The sequence below is a fragment of the Pteropus vampyrus genome, unplaced genomic scaffold, assembly GCF_000151845.1.
Source record: "Pteropus vampyrus isolate Shadow unplaced genomic scaffold, Pvam_2.0 Scaffold158, whole genome shotgun sequence".
In the NCBI taxonomy this organism is placed as follows: Eukaryota; Metazoa; Chordata; class Mammalia; order Chiroptera; family Pteropodidae; genus Pteropus; species Pteropus vampyrus.
In genome coordinates, this window is record NW_011888939.1 from 1,650,176 (window position 1) to 1,665,879 (window position 15,704).

The window sequence follows — 15,704 nt, forward strand, 5'->3', positions numbered from 1 at the left end:
AAGTGAAATGGGAAGGAGGTGGGCCTCGAAGGTATTCATTCCACCACATCCGAGTGGGCAGAGGTTAAAAAGAAAGTTTAAGAATCACTGTTCCACAAAGAAGGAATCAAATCGACAACACTCTAAGGCCACATGGATCAGGTTTAGGAGGTCTGCTACGCTTTCAACTCCCCCATCTCTCTCTGTGTGTCTGCCACTTGGGCTAACACACAGAAAGCACTTAAAAAATATGTGTTAAATGGATAGGTGAAAGATGCTCATCGTGTTATTATACAGAGAACTGGGGAATAACATAAATGGCCAAAAGGTAGTTAAATAAATTATAGCATTCCAAGAAGACAGAAATTATACAGCCATAAAAAACGACTTTTACATAAGATTTTCAATAATACTGGAAAATTCACGTGAGATGGCGCTAAATGAAATAAAGTGGAAAACAGAACCCTCAGAAGGAACTATAACAATCGCCGTGGTAATAGCCGAGGGTACGAGTGTGAGGGTAGGGCATGTTACTTCTTACAAAAGCTTTCTTTTTAAAAGGAAAACAAACTTAATTACTTAAACTGAAAACTGGAAGACACTTATGAAAAAAATCCCTTGTTTCTAATTATGAAGAGAGACAGAAGTCCTTCCCAATGGTTTCTGAAATCCAGCCTATTCCTGATGCATCATAACAGCAGCAATTTATTGTAGATGCTTTAAGAGAGACTCAGCAGCAAGTAAAACACCATGTCTGTACAAAAAGGACCTGTGCCTGTCTGGGGGGAACACAAAGTCACGCTACGCAGTGCAGACTGTACCTTGTGTGGCAGTGAAATTAGAAGACGGCGTTGGTGTGAGTATCCCGAAATTAAAGCCAGACCTGGGGAGAGGAGGAAGAGAAGTCAAAAGGGAGCGAACTGCAGGCACGATGGTTGGTGCCTGTCAGCGTTACGTTTCATAATTCATTCACGCCATCTGCTCTCGAGGAACTTACGATCTAGGAGACAGGCAACAGAGCGCATGCCCCTGTGCGAGAGGCAGGAAAGCCACTCGGTGATTTCTAAGCAGGGAAGGGTGTCTGCGGGGGTGGTAAGGAGGGAGCAGCGGCTGGGAAGGCCCTAGATGGGCAGCTGGGTCTCTAAGGTGGAGGTGTGTGTGGGGGCCTATGCCAACGAAGGCAAAGGAGACGTAGAAACCACCAGGAATGTGCATGTGGGAATGATGGCGAGAGCAGTGGTGTGCCTGACGATGGGGACAAGACAGGCTGGACTGGGGGATGTCTCAGAACCGCCCCCCCCACATCGACGAGTACGGCAGGACAGCGCCACGCCACGAGGGGCGAGGAGGGAGAGCATGAAACAAGCCCGTCGCTGCCGTTTCGACTCAATGCTTCATTCCGGGCAGGGGCAGTTTGGTTCGAGAACCTTTCTGACCCCTTTTATCACTCCCTCTCTCCTCCTGTGCGCTCTCTTCACACTGTGGGTAAAGTCGCCACAGCCAAAGTTTCGAGAAAATTCAGCACGAATGTGAACCAGAATAGACTGTTCACTGTGGCAAAAGCTCGAATAACAAATTTAAAATGATAGCTTTGAAATATAAGGGACCAAACGTATCAAACGTAATTAGTACTGTAAGGATTTAGACTTTTTTAACCCATCACTGCCTTCGTCAAATAGACTAAGACCATCTAAAACGATGTGTTAAACACTTTATCATGTTAAAAAAACAAACCTTCTTTGTCTCAATCTTGGTGAAGAAATTTTATCTAATAGAGGTAAGCCACTGACCCAATGACAAACTTTTTTAGATTATTTTAAAAATAGGAAGATTATCAGTTCACAGAAGTAAAGATTAATAGTAGTGCTTTTAAAAGATACAATATTGGCACTGACCTACTCTTTAAAACTTGTTCCAAACTCCCTTTGGAAAGTATAAAATATAATGATTCACAATAATGAAAAAAACATACATATAATTTCCCCCTCGAATTCTCTTCTAACACCCTCTTTTAACGTGTTTGGCCTGAAGGATGCTCAAGAAACATATTAGCATCAGAGGAAAGAGATCGTGGCCAAGATGGTTCCAGTTACAAAAGTACAAACTGAAGGAGCTTAAGAGGCTTTTCTAATGGAGCTGAAAGCACAACTCTCAATGGCTAAAATCTCTGGGCAAGTTTTCATCTCAGCCACACAGAGTCTAACTCCATCTCGGAAGGGGGCGGCCGCCTGGGCAACCTTTGCAGGTTCCGACACGAGCACTCTGCCTCCGTGGTGCATTCAGCGCCTTCTCTCAGAAGTTCAGTGCACTGACCTCTCAGTGCAGTAAAGCCAATGCAAATGTCACAGCTAGCCCCGGTGTCAGAATGACAATCTCAGTATGGGAAAGCAGATCAAATACATAATTTGACAGACCCACCCTATCCAAAGAAAATGAGGCTTAGCCAACAAATAAACAAGTATGTAATAACACATGCATAAGCTTGAGCTGCAAAGGGGAAAAAGAGTCACACTGGGGACATTAAGCTACTGCCACTATGACCAGATGTGTTACTGCAGGGATAAGGATGCTGGGTTGGTGGACGTCGGATGAGCACATAAACATAGCTAGTGACTGTAAGATTTGGGGAAGCTGCCTATACGGTTGCTAGCGATCTGCCACAAATTTAAGTTCGTTACTGACCCTGATGAAGAAAATGAGAAAGGCTTGCTGAACTGCCCAGCAGCAGACGGGGTAGAAGTCACAGCTGTTTCTATCTTCGTTGCCCCTGGCCCTGAAATTACGGAAAAAAAGAAATAAGAACGTTACCAAAAAGACAGCTGAAACACCGTTCCAGTCCGTTCGTCCTGCAGCACCGATTTTGATGTTGTGCGGAGCGCGGCCCCAGGCCTGTGGGCCTCACGCGCACGCCGCAGCACGCCAACAGCCCCGGGGAGCCCGCATGCTGCCTAACTCAGGCTCGAGGTCTCTGAACTTGCCCTTTGGGTCTGTCGGCGTTACTTCCAAACCAAGACATGCTGCACCCTCCTTTCCAGGATCGAGATCAAAATAATTCCAGTGCAGTTAGAATTCAAAGCTTTAAAAGTAGCTTTATAATTATTAAAAATACATACCAAAGGGAAAAAAACTCCAAAGAGTTACGTTAACTAAATATCTCTGAGTAGTGACTTCATGGCTATTTACTTTCTCCCTACATTTCTGTATTTTCCTAAGTTTTTTTTCTTTTGGTATTTAAAATTGTAGTTTCCTCTTTTTTTTTTATTTTTTTTTAAATTATGGAGGTAAAACATGATGGCTGTAATATAGAGAAGTGTAGAAAGTTAGAAGCGCAATCCATCATCCTCCCCACATTCAACCTCACTGTAACTGCTTATTAACAGCTTGGGATATTACCTTCAATTTTTCTCTTACTGCTCTACTTTTAAAGGAGGGCGGAGAATGAGAAAACTGCATTTAGAAAAGCCCAAACCAAACAAAAAAAGAAGTACCTTCTTTTTAAGTGAGTATGGGGTAAATATTAGTATAATTATTTTTAAAACTACTATAATACAATGTGGTATGTACAAAGATATTCAATGCAGTATTGCTTATAACCTTGAAAAATCAGAAACAAGCCAAACTGTCAGCAGAGTGCTGGTAAAACTTAACAGAGTACAAGTGTAAAAGGAAGTCCTAGGCTTCCATTAAAATGAGGGAGAGCCGAACCAGAGTTTGGAAGATGAACAGGAAAATTATTATAAGAGGGTAAAGGAGAAACAGATTATATATAAGTCAATAGATATAGGATACGCCTATTTTTGTTTGAAAAACAACAATGACATAACCTCAAGAGATATATATCAAATCGTTGAGGGTCATCGTCTCTGGAATATGGGACTTATCGGGCAGCTTCCACTTTCTACGTTACCTATCTTAACGCCAAGACTCTTTTGTGGACCTGTAATAGTTTTATAATCAGTAAAACAATGAAGGTATTTCCATTATTAATTAATAAGCGAACTATTCTACAGAGGTTTCAGACAGACTTTTAGTTTTTTAAAGAAATTTTTGGCAAATTCTTAAGTAGTATTTCTCAGGGAAAATTTCCTACATCCCTGAAATGTCTTTTTCTTTCAATTACAGCAAGTGAACACAGAAGTAAACACCCAGCAATAAAAGAGATATTTCATAATCAACGCTGAACAAGGAATCTTAAAAACTTCTTTATAAGTCATGCTAATAGCATAAGACACGCATCAAGCAAAGTCCCTTAGAATTCCTTGCCTCTTCGCTTTAGAAATGACAAAAATTCTCCAGTGAAGTCCATGAAAGAAGTTAGAATATAGGCTCTTTCAAAACTTTTTTTAAAAATATTAACCAGAACAACTGAAACTAATACAACACTGTATGCCAACTGTAATTGAAAAATTTTAAAAAAGGAATAAAATATTAGCCATAAATAGAAACAAATTTTTTAATTTGAATCCTAAAGAAGAGCTATATACCTCCTTCTCAAGTAAGGCTTATGTGATAACACCTGCACTTGTGCTTTAATCCGAATTCTAGAATACAGCTTTGGCTTATGCAATACTGTTTTTCCTCTGCGGATAAGGAATATTTAGTGAGGATAAACCCAACTTCCAATCAGAAAGCTAGATGACTGTAGGACTGAGGAGAGGTTATGGAAAGTGGGTTGCCAATATATGAAGTTTCAGCATCTCTAACGGAATTAGCTGGAAGAACCCACTTGAAAACATCAATTGGAATAAAAGCCGGAGTCCAGAGTGGGGTGAAAATGCAGGACTGCAGATGGCCCAAGGTCCCTGAAGCAGAATGTAACAATGCCAAATAAAGTGGGCTTACAAGGAAGGGGCCAATGAAAGGGATGCTGAGGAAGACCCCACAGCAGAGTTAGGTTATACATAAAAGCAAGCTTCTGCCGTAAGCTGGCTTGGGCAAAGTGACTGCCTGGTCAAAGCAATTACGGTGACTGTAAAAACCAATTTCAGTTAATTTCTCTGCATGAGTAAGGGCTGAAAGTATGCGAAGCCATAAAAATCTTTTAATATTGACATTACATCTACTTTGAAATCTTATATTGGAACAGATCGTTTTACTTTTTGTATTTGACCGGCTTTTGAACTGTCATTGTGAACCGAGGGAACTTTTCATTCCTTGTAGCAGAAGAAATAAGAGAGTTCAGTGTCCGATCCGCTCCTCTCCCAAGGATCGTCCAGCGAGGCAGGTGAGGACAACACCCCACTGCTCCTTTTTAGGAAAAACATTGAAGGGAAGGTTTTCGCCTATTGCTCTCAAATTTCAGAAGTCTACAGAGCTGTTGAAGGGCTCATTTCTGGGCGATTCTTCCATGAACTGAGGCCTTTTGAATCTCTCCTTATTTGACTGCCTATGTGGACTGTCACTGGGGCTAGAACAATAAACTCTATTGTGGGCATTCCTTTCACCTTTATTTTCCCTAAAACACAAATGCAAACTTACCTGAAGCTTTATCACTGGATGACAACTGACCAGAGGTTGATGTGGGCCCAGACAGCTTTAGGGAATTTATCAGCGACCCCTGTAATGGAACACGAGCAAAACGTTCATGTGAAACCACTAACTATCCTTCGGAACGAAGGAACATGTGAAATGATAACACGGTTTATAACTAAGATAATGTGCAGTGAAAGTAAACAGAAACCCAAATACCCCATATAAATATAAGGTATTAGAACTATGACCCAAGATTACCAGATGCAGGACGTCAAATGGCCTATGAAGAGAATATCAGGCCCTGACCGACCCACGACGGTCAAGACTGGTATAAACTGTGGGAAAAGGCTCATAGGTCTTTGTCAGACTTACAGTTCATTTAAAGCAAAGTGAAGACCTACAATAGGACTGTCTTAGTTACAAAGACAGTTACCACATGACCGTTAACAAAGTCGAAATCAGTAAGTTACCTGCTTAGCCTGATTATTAGCGGCCACTGGCGTCAACACTGGGTGAGGTGCTTTGACTGTAGAGTATGACACTGAAGAACTGAAAAACATAAAGCATGAACTCAAGAGAGAGGCATGACTGCGTGAAAATCATCCTTGAGCCAACCTTCTATCCAATAACTAACACCAGTTTGGGTCACAATATACATGTCTGGGACCTTAACCAAAGTCATTTGATGTTTCTCAGAGTGAAGAATCAATTCTTTAAATGAAATGTGGGTCTTTACCATAAAAGTCAAAGCGGTAACCTTAACACTTATTTTCTTCCTGCAATCCTAAAAAATGTTGTACTTAGCCAGAAGTAAGAATTTTTCTTATCTGAAGAGTAAGCCCTCTCGCCCGTGCCCCTCGTCGCCCCCAGGTCCTGACCACGTGGAGATTCCTGACTCTCTTTTCTAAGACGGAGAATATGTTCAGCAGGATCTATGGGATGCAGAGGGTCTGCCGCCATACACGCCTCGGCATACAAGAGACTCGAACGCACACTGCTCCGTTTCTGCGCCTTTGCTACAGGAGGAAAAGTGCATCTGCTATTTGTAGGAGGAGCTCTCACCACTGTTTATTAACTCTGAACGTGGAATGCGGAAAACTTATTTCAGTAATTACTTAAATGTTAATAAGTGAGGGAAAAAAAAACACCCGTTTAATGCGATTGCAGACAAAAGCTCCATTCATGGCCCTCAGGAGCAATTTTTTTAGTCGATTCGTCTGTCTTCAGTCCCGAGCTAATATGACGGTATGTACAGCAGTAGTGGCTGCAGGACCTAATTTTATTTTTCACAGCCCTCCCTACAGTTAGGAGGATTAATATTTTTCCATCAAAAAGTGAACTTGGAAGAAGATAAACAAAAATAAGCCCATGCCTCATAGAAAAAATCAACAGCAATCTTACAAGCACCTCCAGATTCTCTGTGGGAATAACGGAGGAACCTTCCCAAACAAATGTTATTAGCTCGAGAGAGGAAAAAAAATAGTTATTTTCAACGAAACAAAACTGCCTTTTTTTTTTTTTTACTGAATACAGAAAGAGCTGCAAATATGTGTCTTTACAGAAAGAGCTGTAAATATGTGTCTCTCTGAAGAAACACAGCCCTGCTCTTCTGAGATATTCTCCTGAGCAGGTAGGAACCCAGGCTCAGCGCTCCGCCTCACCTGTGCTGCGTCTCCCACAGAGAAAAGGAATGTGTAAGCGAGATGTGGGGACTGAGAAATCCCTGGGCAGACACGGCAGACTCAAGCAGAGAGATGGTTTGAGCTCAAGAGAATCACAAGGGAAATGAAAATCTTCCATGCTTTCTCAAAGGAAAGCAAAAAAGAAACTAGAAATAAAAACAAAAGCAGCCAGTTATCCAATTCCGGAACATTTTTTCCCCCAAATTTAGTTATGACATGATGGTAAATTAAATCCTACACGAAACAGACCGAGTAGAATTATTGTTCAATTGTGATAATACCATAAATCTCTTGGGTATCCTAAATTCCCAAACACACAAAATTAGGATTCACGGTACCTACACCCGGGGTCACATGACAACCCTGCAGAGAAATGCTGTTCAGTGCATTCGGCTAACAAACCAACTGACTAAATCAGATCCACCAAGACCCAAGAGCAAACAGAAGAGAACCGTGCACTTCCAAAAACACGTTCAAAGATTTGTGCACGATCGCAAACCAAAACAAAGGAAATCAACGGCTAGAAATGTTCAAAATGGAAAAGCCAAATTCAGAATTATAATATTTTGCACCACTGTATTCTACTCTAGCAATACCAACCTGAAAGATCAGAAATTCATCTCACATGCTCTGATCTGCAACTGAAAACAAAATCGAGCTTTGTATTGACACGTATTTACTTCGAGTCTACAAATGCCATTGATGTGACTGGCAACACTAGAGCAATGCTTTGGAAATGACTAATGGAGTCATACAGGTCACTGAGTAGTGAAATTAGGTTCTTGGAGAAAAACAATTCCAACAGAATCTAAACAAAGAAAGCTGGTCTGGCTACAATAATATAGGAGAAAGTAGATTTTGGAGTAATTAATCTTACAAGAAATAAAGAATAACCTCGAATCAATGACCTCAGCTTCCACCCTCATTTTGTAATGATAACTGGTCACCTCATCAATAGACTGTAACGATCCTACACATTTATACAACTATAACAGAAAATAACAGAACTTTGACATGAAGCAAAATCTGACAGAATCGCAAGGAAAATAAGCAAAGTCACTACAGTTGAAAATATCAATACCACTCTCCAATAACTGATGGAACAAGTAGATAGAATATCCTTAAGGACACAGAGACCTGAATACCACCAATCAACCACCTTAGCTTAACTGACATTTATAGAACACTCCAACCAATAAAAATAGAAAACATGTTCTTTTGAAGTACACACAGAACATTTACTGAGATGACTGATGTTCTAGGTCAGGGGATAACAAACTATAGATCAACGGCCAGCTGCCTGTCTTTGGTAAAGAAAGTTTTATTGTAACACAGTGATGCCAATCATTTACACATTGTCTGTGGCTGCATTCAGGCTACAATGGCAGAGCTGAACAGCTGAGACAGAGACCATGTGTTCTGCAAGCCTAAAATATTTATATGGCCCTTTTAGAAGAACCTTGCTGATCCCAGTTCTGGGCAGTAAAAGAAGTCTCAACAAATCTAAAGGATTCAAGCCATACAAAGCATGTTCTCAGACCACAATGGAATTACATTTAAAATAAATAACAAAAACATATCTAGAATATGTCCAATTACTTAGAAACTTAATAACACACTTTTAAATAACCCATAGGTATAAAAAAAAAGAAGTCAAAAGTATTTTGAACTGAATGAAAACATATATATTTGAAATTTGTGCGATATAGCCAAAGTAGGTCTTAGAGGGAGATTTATAGCACCAAATCCTGTATTAGAAAAGAATAACCTCGAATCAATGACCTCAGTTTCCACCCTAAGAAATTAGAAAAAGAAGAGTAAATAAAACCCAAAGCAAACAGAAAAAAATAATAAAAATAAAAAAAAATAATAGGAAACAAACGATGAAATCAAAACCTAGTCCTTTGGGATCAATAAATTTGATAAACCTCTATCTAGACTGATCAGGAAAAAAAGTCACAAATTACCACTAACAGGCAAAGGGGAAGTTAAATTATTATAAATTCTACACATATTAAAAGGATTATAATCGGTGATTATCATGAAAAACTTCATGCCAATATGACAATTCAGAAATGAACAAATTTCTTGAAAGACAAAAACTACCAAAGTTCACTCAAGAAGCAGAAAAGCTGAAAAGTCCTACATCTACTAAGGAAAAGGAAAATTCCATGCCAAGTTCACTTCACAAGGGGATTCTACTAAATATTTATGCATGAAACAATAACAAACCTACAAAAGTCTTGCAGGATATTAAAGAGGAGGGACACTTCTCAACTCATTCTCTAAGGCCAGCATTATTCTGATTCTAAAACTAAATGATGACATTACAGAAAACCTACAGACCAATATCCCTCATTAAGACAGAGGAAAAAATTTAATTCAACCATATATAAAAAAGGCAATTATCAAAGACTGGTTTAACATTTAAAAGTCAAACAATGTGACAAGAATATCAAGACGATTCGACGGGGGGAAAAAAAGTTTTTTTCAACAAATGGTGCTGGGACGACTGGATGTTCACATGTGAAAGAATGAACTTGGACCACAACATCACGTTATTTACAAAAATTAACTCGAAATGTATCAAAAATCTAAATGTAAGAGTTAAAACTATAAAACTTAGAAGAAGAAAATATAGAGGTAAACCTTTATGACCCTGGATTAGGCGATGGTTTCTTAAATAGGACACCTAAACTGCGAGCAACGAAAGAAAAAAATCAACAATTTCATCAAAATTAAAAATTTTTGTTTCAGACGATGCTATCAAGAAAATATGAAACCACCCAAAGAATGGAAGAAAATACCTGCAAATCATATATCTGATAAGAAACTTGACTCTAGAGTATATAAAGAATTTTATACCTCAACAATTAAGACAGATAACCCAATTAAAAAAAAATAGGCAAAGGATCTAAATAAACATTTCTCCAAAGAAGATACAAATGGCCAATGAGCACACAAACATCTGCCCAACATCATTAGGCATTAGGGAAACACACATCAGAACCACAACGAGATACCATTTAACACCCACTAGGATGGCTAGAATCAAAAAGATGGACAAAAAGCAAATGCTGGTGAGGAGATGGAAAAACGAACCCTCAGACATTGCTCTTGGGAACATAAAACAGTGCAGCCTCTTTGGAAAACAGTTGAACTATTTTTGGCTCAAAAGCTAAAGAGAATTACCACATAATCTAGCAATTCTCCTAAAACTATACAAAATAATTAAGCAGAGACACAAATAGATACCTGTACACCAAGGTTCGCTGTAGCATTTTTCATACTAGCCAAGGGCGGAAACACCTGTATGTCCATCAACAGATAAACGGATTAGTAAAATGGGTTTACGCATACGATGGCACGTCATTCAGCCATAAAAGGAATGAAATTCTGACACGTGCTGTGACATGGATGAATCTTGAAAATTCGAGTGAAATAAGCCAGACACGAAAGGACGAACAGTGTGTGATTCCAACTTATATGACATCCCTGGAATGGTCGAATCCTCAGAGACAGAGTAGAACAGAGGTTACCAGGGGCTCCAGAGAAGGGAAGGTACACAGTTCCTGTTTAATGGGGATGGTTTCTGTTTGGGATAACGAGAGTTCCGAAAATAAACAGTGGTGAGGGTTACGCAACACTGTTAACTGTCATTGATGTCACTGAACTGTATACTTAAAAATGGTTAAAATGGTAAATTCTGTTACATGTATATTTTACCGCAACAAAAAAAGAAAGTCCTAACTGTTCTGTTTCTACAATCCCCACCCCAGCTCTTCTGATCTATTCTCAGGAAGAGAACAGAAGCTTCCTGCTAAAACCGTAAGTTGTATACAACTACTTGCATTTATCAAACCTCATAAAAATTTGACACTAAAAACGATGAATTTTACTGTATATAAATTATGCCTCGATTTGAAATAACTGCTAAAGTTAAAAAACAAAACAAAACATAAACCAAATCAGATCACTCAACTATTCGAAAAAACACTCAATGGTCAGCCGGGTCCTGATCGAGGCTCACGCGATGAGACGTGCCACGACCCCGTCGCCACCCCTACGCCCTGGCCTCATCGCCAGTGCAAAGCCTCTCGCTCCAGCCACCTACCAGACACGGTCCCACTACAGGCCCTGTGCTTGGAGCTTTTTTCCTCAGGATATGTACGAGATCTGCTCTCTGGCTTTTTGGTCTTTATTCAAATGCCAAGTGTCGGAAGCCACCAAAAGGCAGAATATTACCCAAGACGGGAAATCCTAGCTTAATGGTAAAAGACGGTCTGGTATTTCTGAGATATTTTAGCCACCCATCATGTATGCAAAGCACCTTCTTTGGCCATTCTATTTAAAATCGCAACTCACGCCCAGGTGCCAGCCCCAACCCCTTCCCGGCTTTAATTTTCTCCATCGTGCCTACCACCATCTAAAATACTATACATTTCACTCATTTATTCTACTTCTCATTTTCTCTCTGCGACTAGGATAGGGTTGGAATTATGTTTTTTGGTTTTGTTTTGTTGACTGCTTTATCCCCACAACCTTGCATGGGATATAGAAAACGCTCATTGAATATTTGTTAAACAACGATTAAATGAATGCCAAAATTCTGGAAAGGAATGATGTGTCTGCTGCGTTTGGTAAAAACCAACCAGCCCCAAATCCCACCTCATGCAGCCCCACTTTCTTGACACCCCACATCCTGCCGGGGCTCTATCCACGCTGGCCTTCTTTTGACCTCGCCTCGGTCATGCTCTGCCCTTCCTTCTGCACACTCTGTACCCTGAACGCTCCTCTCTGCCGTTGGCCCAGCCACTTCTAGCCACTGTCCAACTTCCAGCTGAAACCGCCTTTCCTCACCAAGTTCCTTGTCACCCGGGCTCGCTCAGATGCCTCGATACGTGCTGTGTTAGCACCCCGTACTTCCCCTTCACGGAGCTTACCACCCTGCAGTTAAATAACTGTGTGACTGGCAGTTTGGTGGCTGTCTTCTTGCTGAAATGTAAAAGCCTTAAAAGCGGGGACTCGGGATGTCCCACTACTGTGTCCTCAGTACCTAGGGCGGGATGGTGCTCACAGATGATGCCCCGTAAGACTCTGCTGAATCAAGTGGCTGAGCCCCAAGGAGTTGGAATAGCCACGGGTCTGCTCCAGGTAAACTCTCTTCCCTAACGCAGGATGGTCCTGATGCAGGGAAGGGGCGCGAGGACCACACAAAACGACAAGCTGTGCTCAGGGCCTGCGGTGTGCTGCCGGACCGAGTGAAGCCCCCGGAACCAGGAAGAGTCCTCCGGGGATGACTGTTCACCCACGCCGTGAAAGGAAAACAGGAAAACAGTCTTCAAATCACACCCTACTCAACATAAACTCAGCCGTTCATTCCCCACAGCCAGGCCGCTGGGGACCAAGAACGAAGACTGAGCTCGCTCGCTCGCCCTGCACGCTGCGAACACGCACCACGAAGGAGAACAGGGAAACCAAGTCCTCATACTGCAATTCACAGAAACTAAAAGCCACGCACAAACTGGATTCCTCGAACACTCGAGGTTTTGTGTCTCCCACTCTCTGTCTCTGAGAGGACACTGAGCTCTGTCTATGGAGCGCTGTTCCTTCTCTAACCAACCTTCCTTTCGTCTCTAACTGGCGTGCACTTGAACTCTTCCCTGCGGGCTGTCGAGGACCCTCCTCTCTCTCAGTGCAGGACCTGAGTCCCCACTCGGGGGGATTCGTCCTGTCCTGCATCAGGCAGTCAATGAATACAATGGATGAAGCCAATGACCATGAGACATAACAAGGGTGGAACTATATAAGCTCATCTTATGATAATTCTTCTATAAGATACTACCCAGAAAAAATTGAATGCAAAATTAAATACAGTACACTTAGGAAACTACTGCTTAACAGGATCTGAAAGTAATTTTATAACAACTGTATTTCCCTCGGGAGCTATCTTATTTCCATTGATCAATTGTGCTTAGAGTTTACCTATTATTCAATAAATGATTAATGATTAAAAAGAAATGACATGCCAGGCACCATGCTGGGCACATGGTTAAATAACTGTACCAAAGTCCAATTCTGTGGGGAAAGGAAGAGAATATTTCATCGAGATTCCTTTTAACTTTTGTGTCTATTTCTCTTAAGTCAAAGAAAAAGGGCAAACTCAGAACTGCTCCGCTCACGAAGCCCTCGGCCAAGATCAGCGCAGACGAACCGTTTGAGGCAAACAAAGGCTGAGAAGGGCAAAGTGAAATCACCAAGAGATGCTTCTCACACATGGCGAGGGACAAAAACGGCTGAGAGAGACCAGACCGTATTTCCTTCACCATTAAGCTGGATCTCGCTCTTGTGCCTTGCAGTGGCTTTCCTTCGCCCTCCCTACAGCAGGAATCTGCCTACAATTCCTGAACTCTAATGCATAGTTCTTGCCCTTGAGAAGTTTGCAATAACCACGAATGCCATCTTGGTCTAAACAGCATACCAAAGCTTCAAGGTCACGACAAGATATGAATGTGGGTAGGCTTGTTTTTGGCTGTTGGTATGGTCCTGAGATAACTAAGAAATTCTTGGAACAGGCAGTGTTGATAAATGGACCAATGTAGAAAAAAAAGAGAAGGCCAGTGGCCTAGTGAGGCAGGGCCACCGCCTCCGGATAAAGCCCACGCAGGACGGGGAGCAGACGGCGGGTGGCGGACGGAGGGGCAGAGAGCGGGCATGGTGTGGAAAACACGTAGGGTGCGCAGCTGCTCTTCTTGCTGCTGGACACCAGACACTAATCCCCTGGATGACACTAGTCTCCTGATCCCTACATATGACCTGAGGAAATGTCCCTACGCCATAGGGGAGGCTGGGCTGGACTACGAGATCACGGCTACGAAATACGCAGAGCCACAGGGCAGGCACGTTCTATGAGCCGTGCTCCTGCAACTGCGGGCGGGAGCCAGCGCCTCGACTTCGGAACGGATTCCGACTGAAGAAAAGTAAGCTTCGGTGGCAACGATCCAGCCCTCGAACATGGCACAGGAGAGAAGCTGGACATCTCCAAACAGAGCTGCTGCCTTTCAAAATACTCCCCCCTCCACCCCCCATACAAAAGGCAAAAGAAACTTGAAAGAACGGAAATACCCAGAGAGAAGAAATGAGAGAGCAGACTGTCAATTTCAAGATCACCACTGAGTTTTCAGGATCAATAATTCGTATTAGAACTGAAGCATCAACTCTGGAACCTCAAGAGTATTTAAAAGAAAAATATCAAGCCCTGCACCTGACTAAATAACCCCGAGAGTACCACACGTAGATTAATTCATGGCAAACAGCATACTGGGCATACATCACCAACATGGCCTGTAAAGGTTTATGAGGCAACTGTCACTGTGGCACGTTGAAGGGGACAGTCCCCTGAAAATCCAATTGTGTATCCAAGATTAGCTGTCCAACCCTTACAACCTAAGGCTCTGCAGGAAAAATGGTAACTTTGTGACAGCGGCAATGCTGCTCACTACAGGCAGTCTGTCACTATCACGGAATAATTCATTAGCTTAAACACACTGCACAGGTGTAACGTACCCCATCGCTGCAGAGGTGGGTGAAGGATTATTCTTCAGTTCTTGCACATTTACCACTTGAGGGACATTCTTCAAAGTTGATTCAGTCAAAGTACTTATAGCTATTTAAATAGAGAACAGAGAGGCATTTTAACTGCAGCGAAGGATCAAAAGTCTAGCCACGGTAAATGACTAACCAGGCCACGGACTCAAGCAGAATACAATCTCATTACACACAGGAAGCCTACTCCAGGTAGTTCTACAGCTCTGCTCAGTGGAACACCTGGCCTCCCCCATTCAAAAAGGTCAGGAGATGAGGCTTGGTGCAATTTAATCAAACGTCTTGGTCTAGGGAAGAAGAATTCCCCGACCAGAGTTTATTTTACAGAACAGAGCTGAGATGTTGCCACATTGTTGGCTGATCCTGGAAAAGGGCAGAAAGAGCTGGAAGATGAGCAGCATTCAGACTAAAAATTTCTGCCATCGATCCACGCATTCATTCAACCATCTTTTCACACGAACTTACTACTGCCAGACTCTGTTAGGTGCTGGGAATACAAAAATGTGTATAGTTTCTTCTCTAAAGGAGCTCACGGCTTAGTGAGACACACAATGAAAATGTGGGAAATGGAGCTTGGACAAGAACGGGGACGAGGTTGCGAGGCCTGAAGTAAGGAATGGCAACGGGTTGATGTGACACCTGCTTATCCATCTTAGATCTGCCAGCTTTCACATCTCTTTTTCTGTGCCTCGTAATTTAAAACTGTCTTCCAAGACTTGCCGATATTTTACATTAACTGTTAATTAAGAAGGCCTGAGTTAGCCCTTGGGTCTCTTCTAGCTCCACATTCGGCAGAGCCGCAAGCCGTGGCCAGGGCAGAACGGGGATCTACGGCAGCTTGCTTTTAGTCCCTCCGCCCGAGAAACAACCGGGTATCCTGCCTACGACTGTACATAGTTCACCTTTCACAGTCAAAGGTGCCTACATCTTAGAAATTTTTGCTTCCAAAATGATAACAGAGATCGT

The 15,704-nt window shown here is 42.0% G+C and overlaps 1 protein-coding gene across 8 annotated transcripts in view; it reads right to left on the reverse strand.

Annotated features, from left to right (window-relative positions):
* Window positions 1-15,704, reverse strand: part of NUP214 (nucleoporin 214) — a 74,312-nt gene that overhangs the window by 23,132 nt on the left and 35,476 nt on the right. For 7 of the 8 annotated variants that reach the window (XM_023536526.1, XM_023536524.1, XM_023536521.1 and 4 more), the window contains 4 exons: window positions 5,922-6,000; window positions 5,458-5,536; window positions 2,662-2,752; window positions 801-862 (listed from right to left, as the gene is read on the reverse strand). In XM_023536526.1, the coding sequence (XP_023392294.1) occupies window positions 801-862; window positions 2,662-2,752; window positions 5,458-5,536; window positions 5,922-6,000 (311 nt within the window). Of the gene's footprint in view, window positions 1-800; window positions 863-2,661; window positions 2,753-5,457; window positions 5,537-5,921; window positions 6,001-14,699; window positions 15,687-15,704 lie in introns of those variants that run through there. The other variant, XM_023536527.1, reaches the window with a different exon arrangement.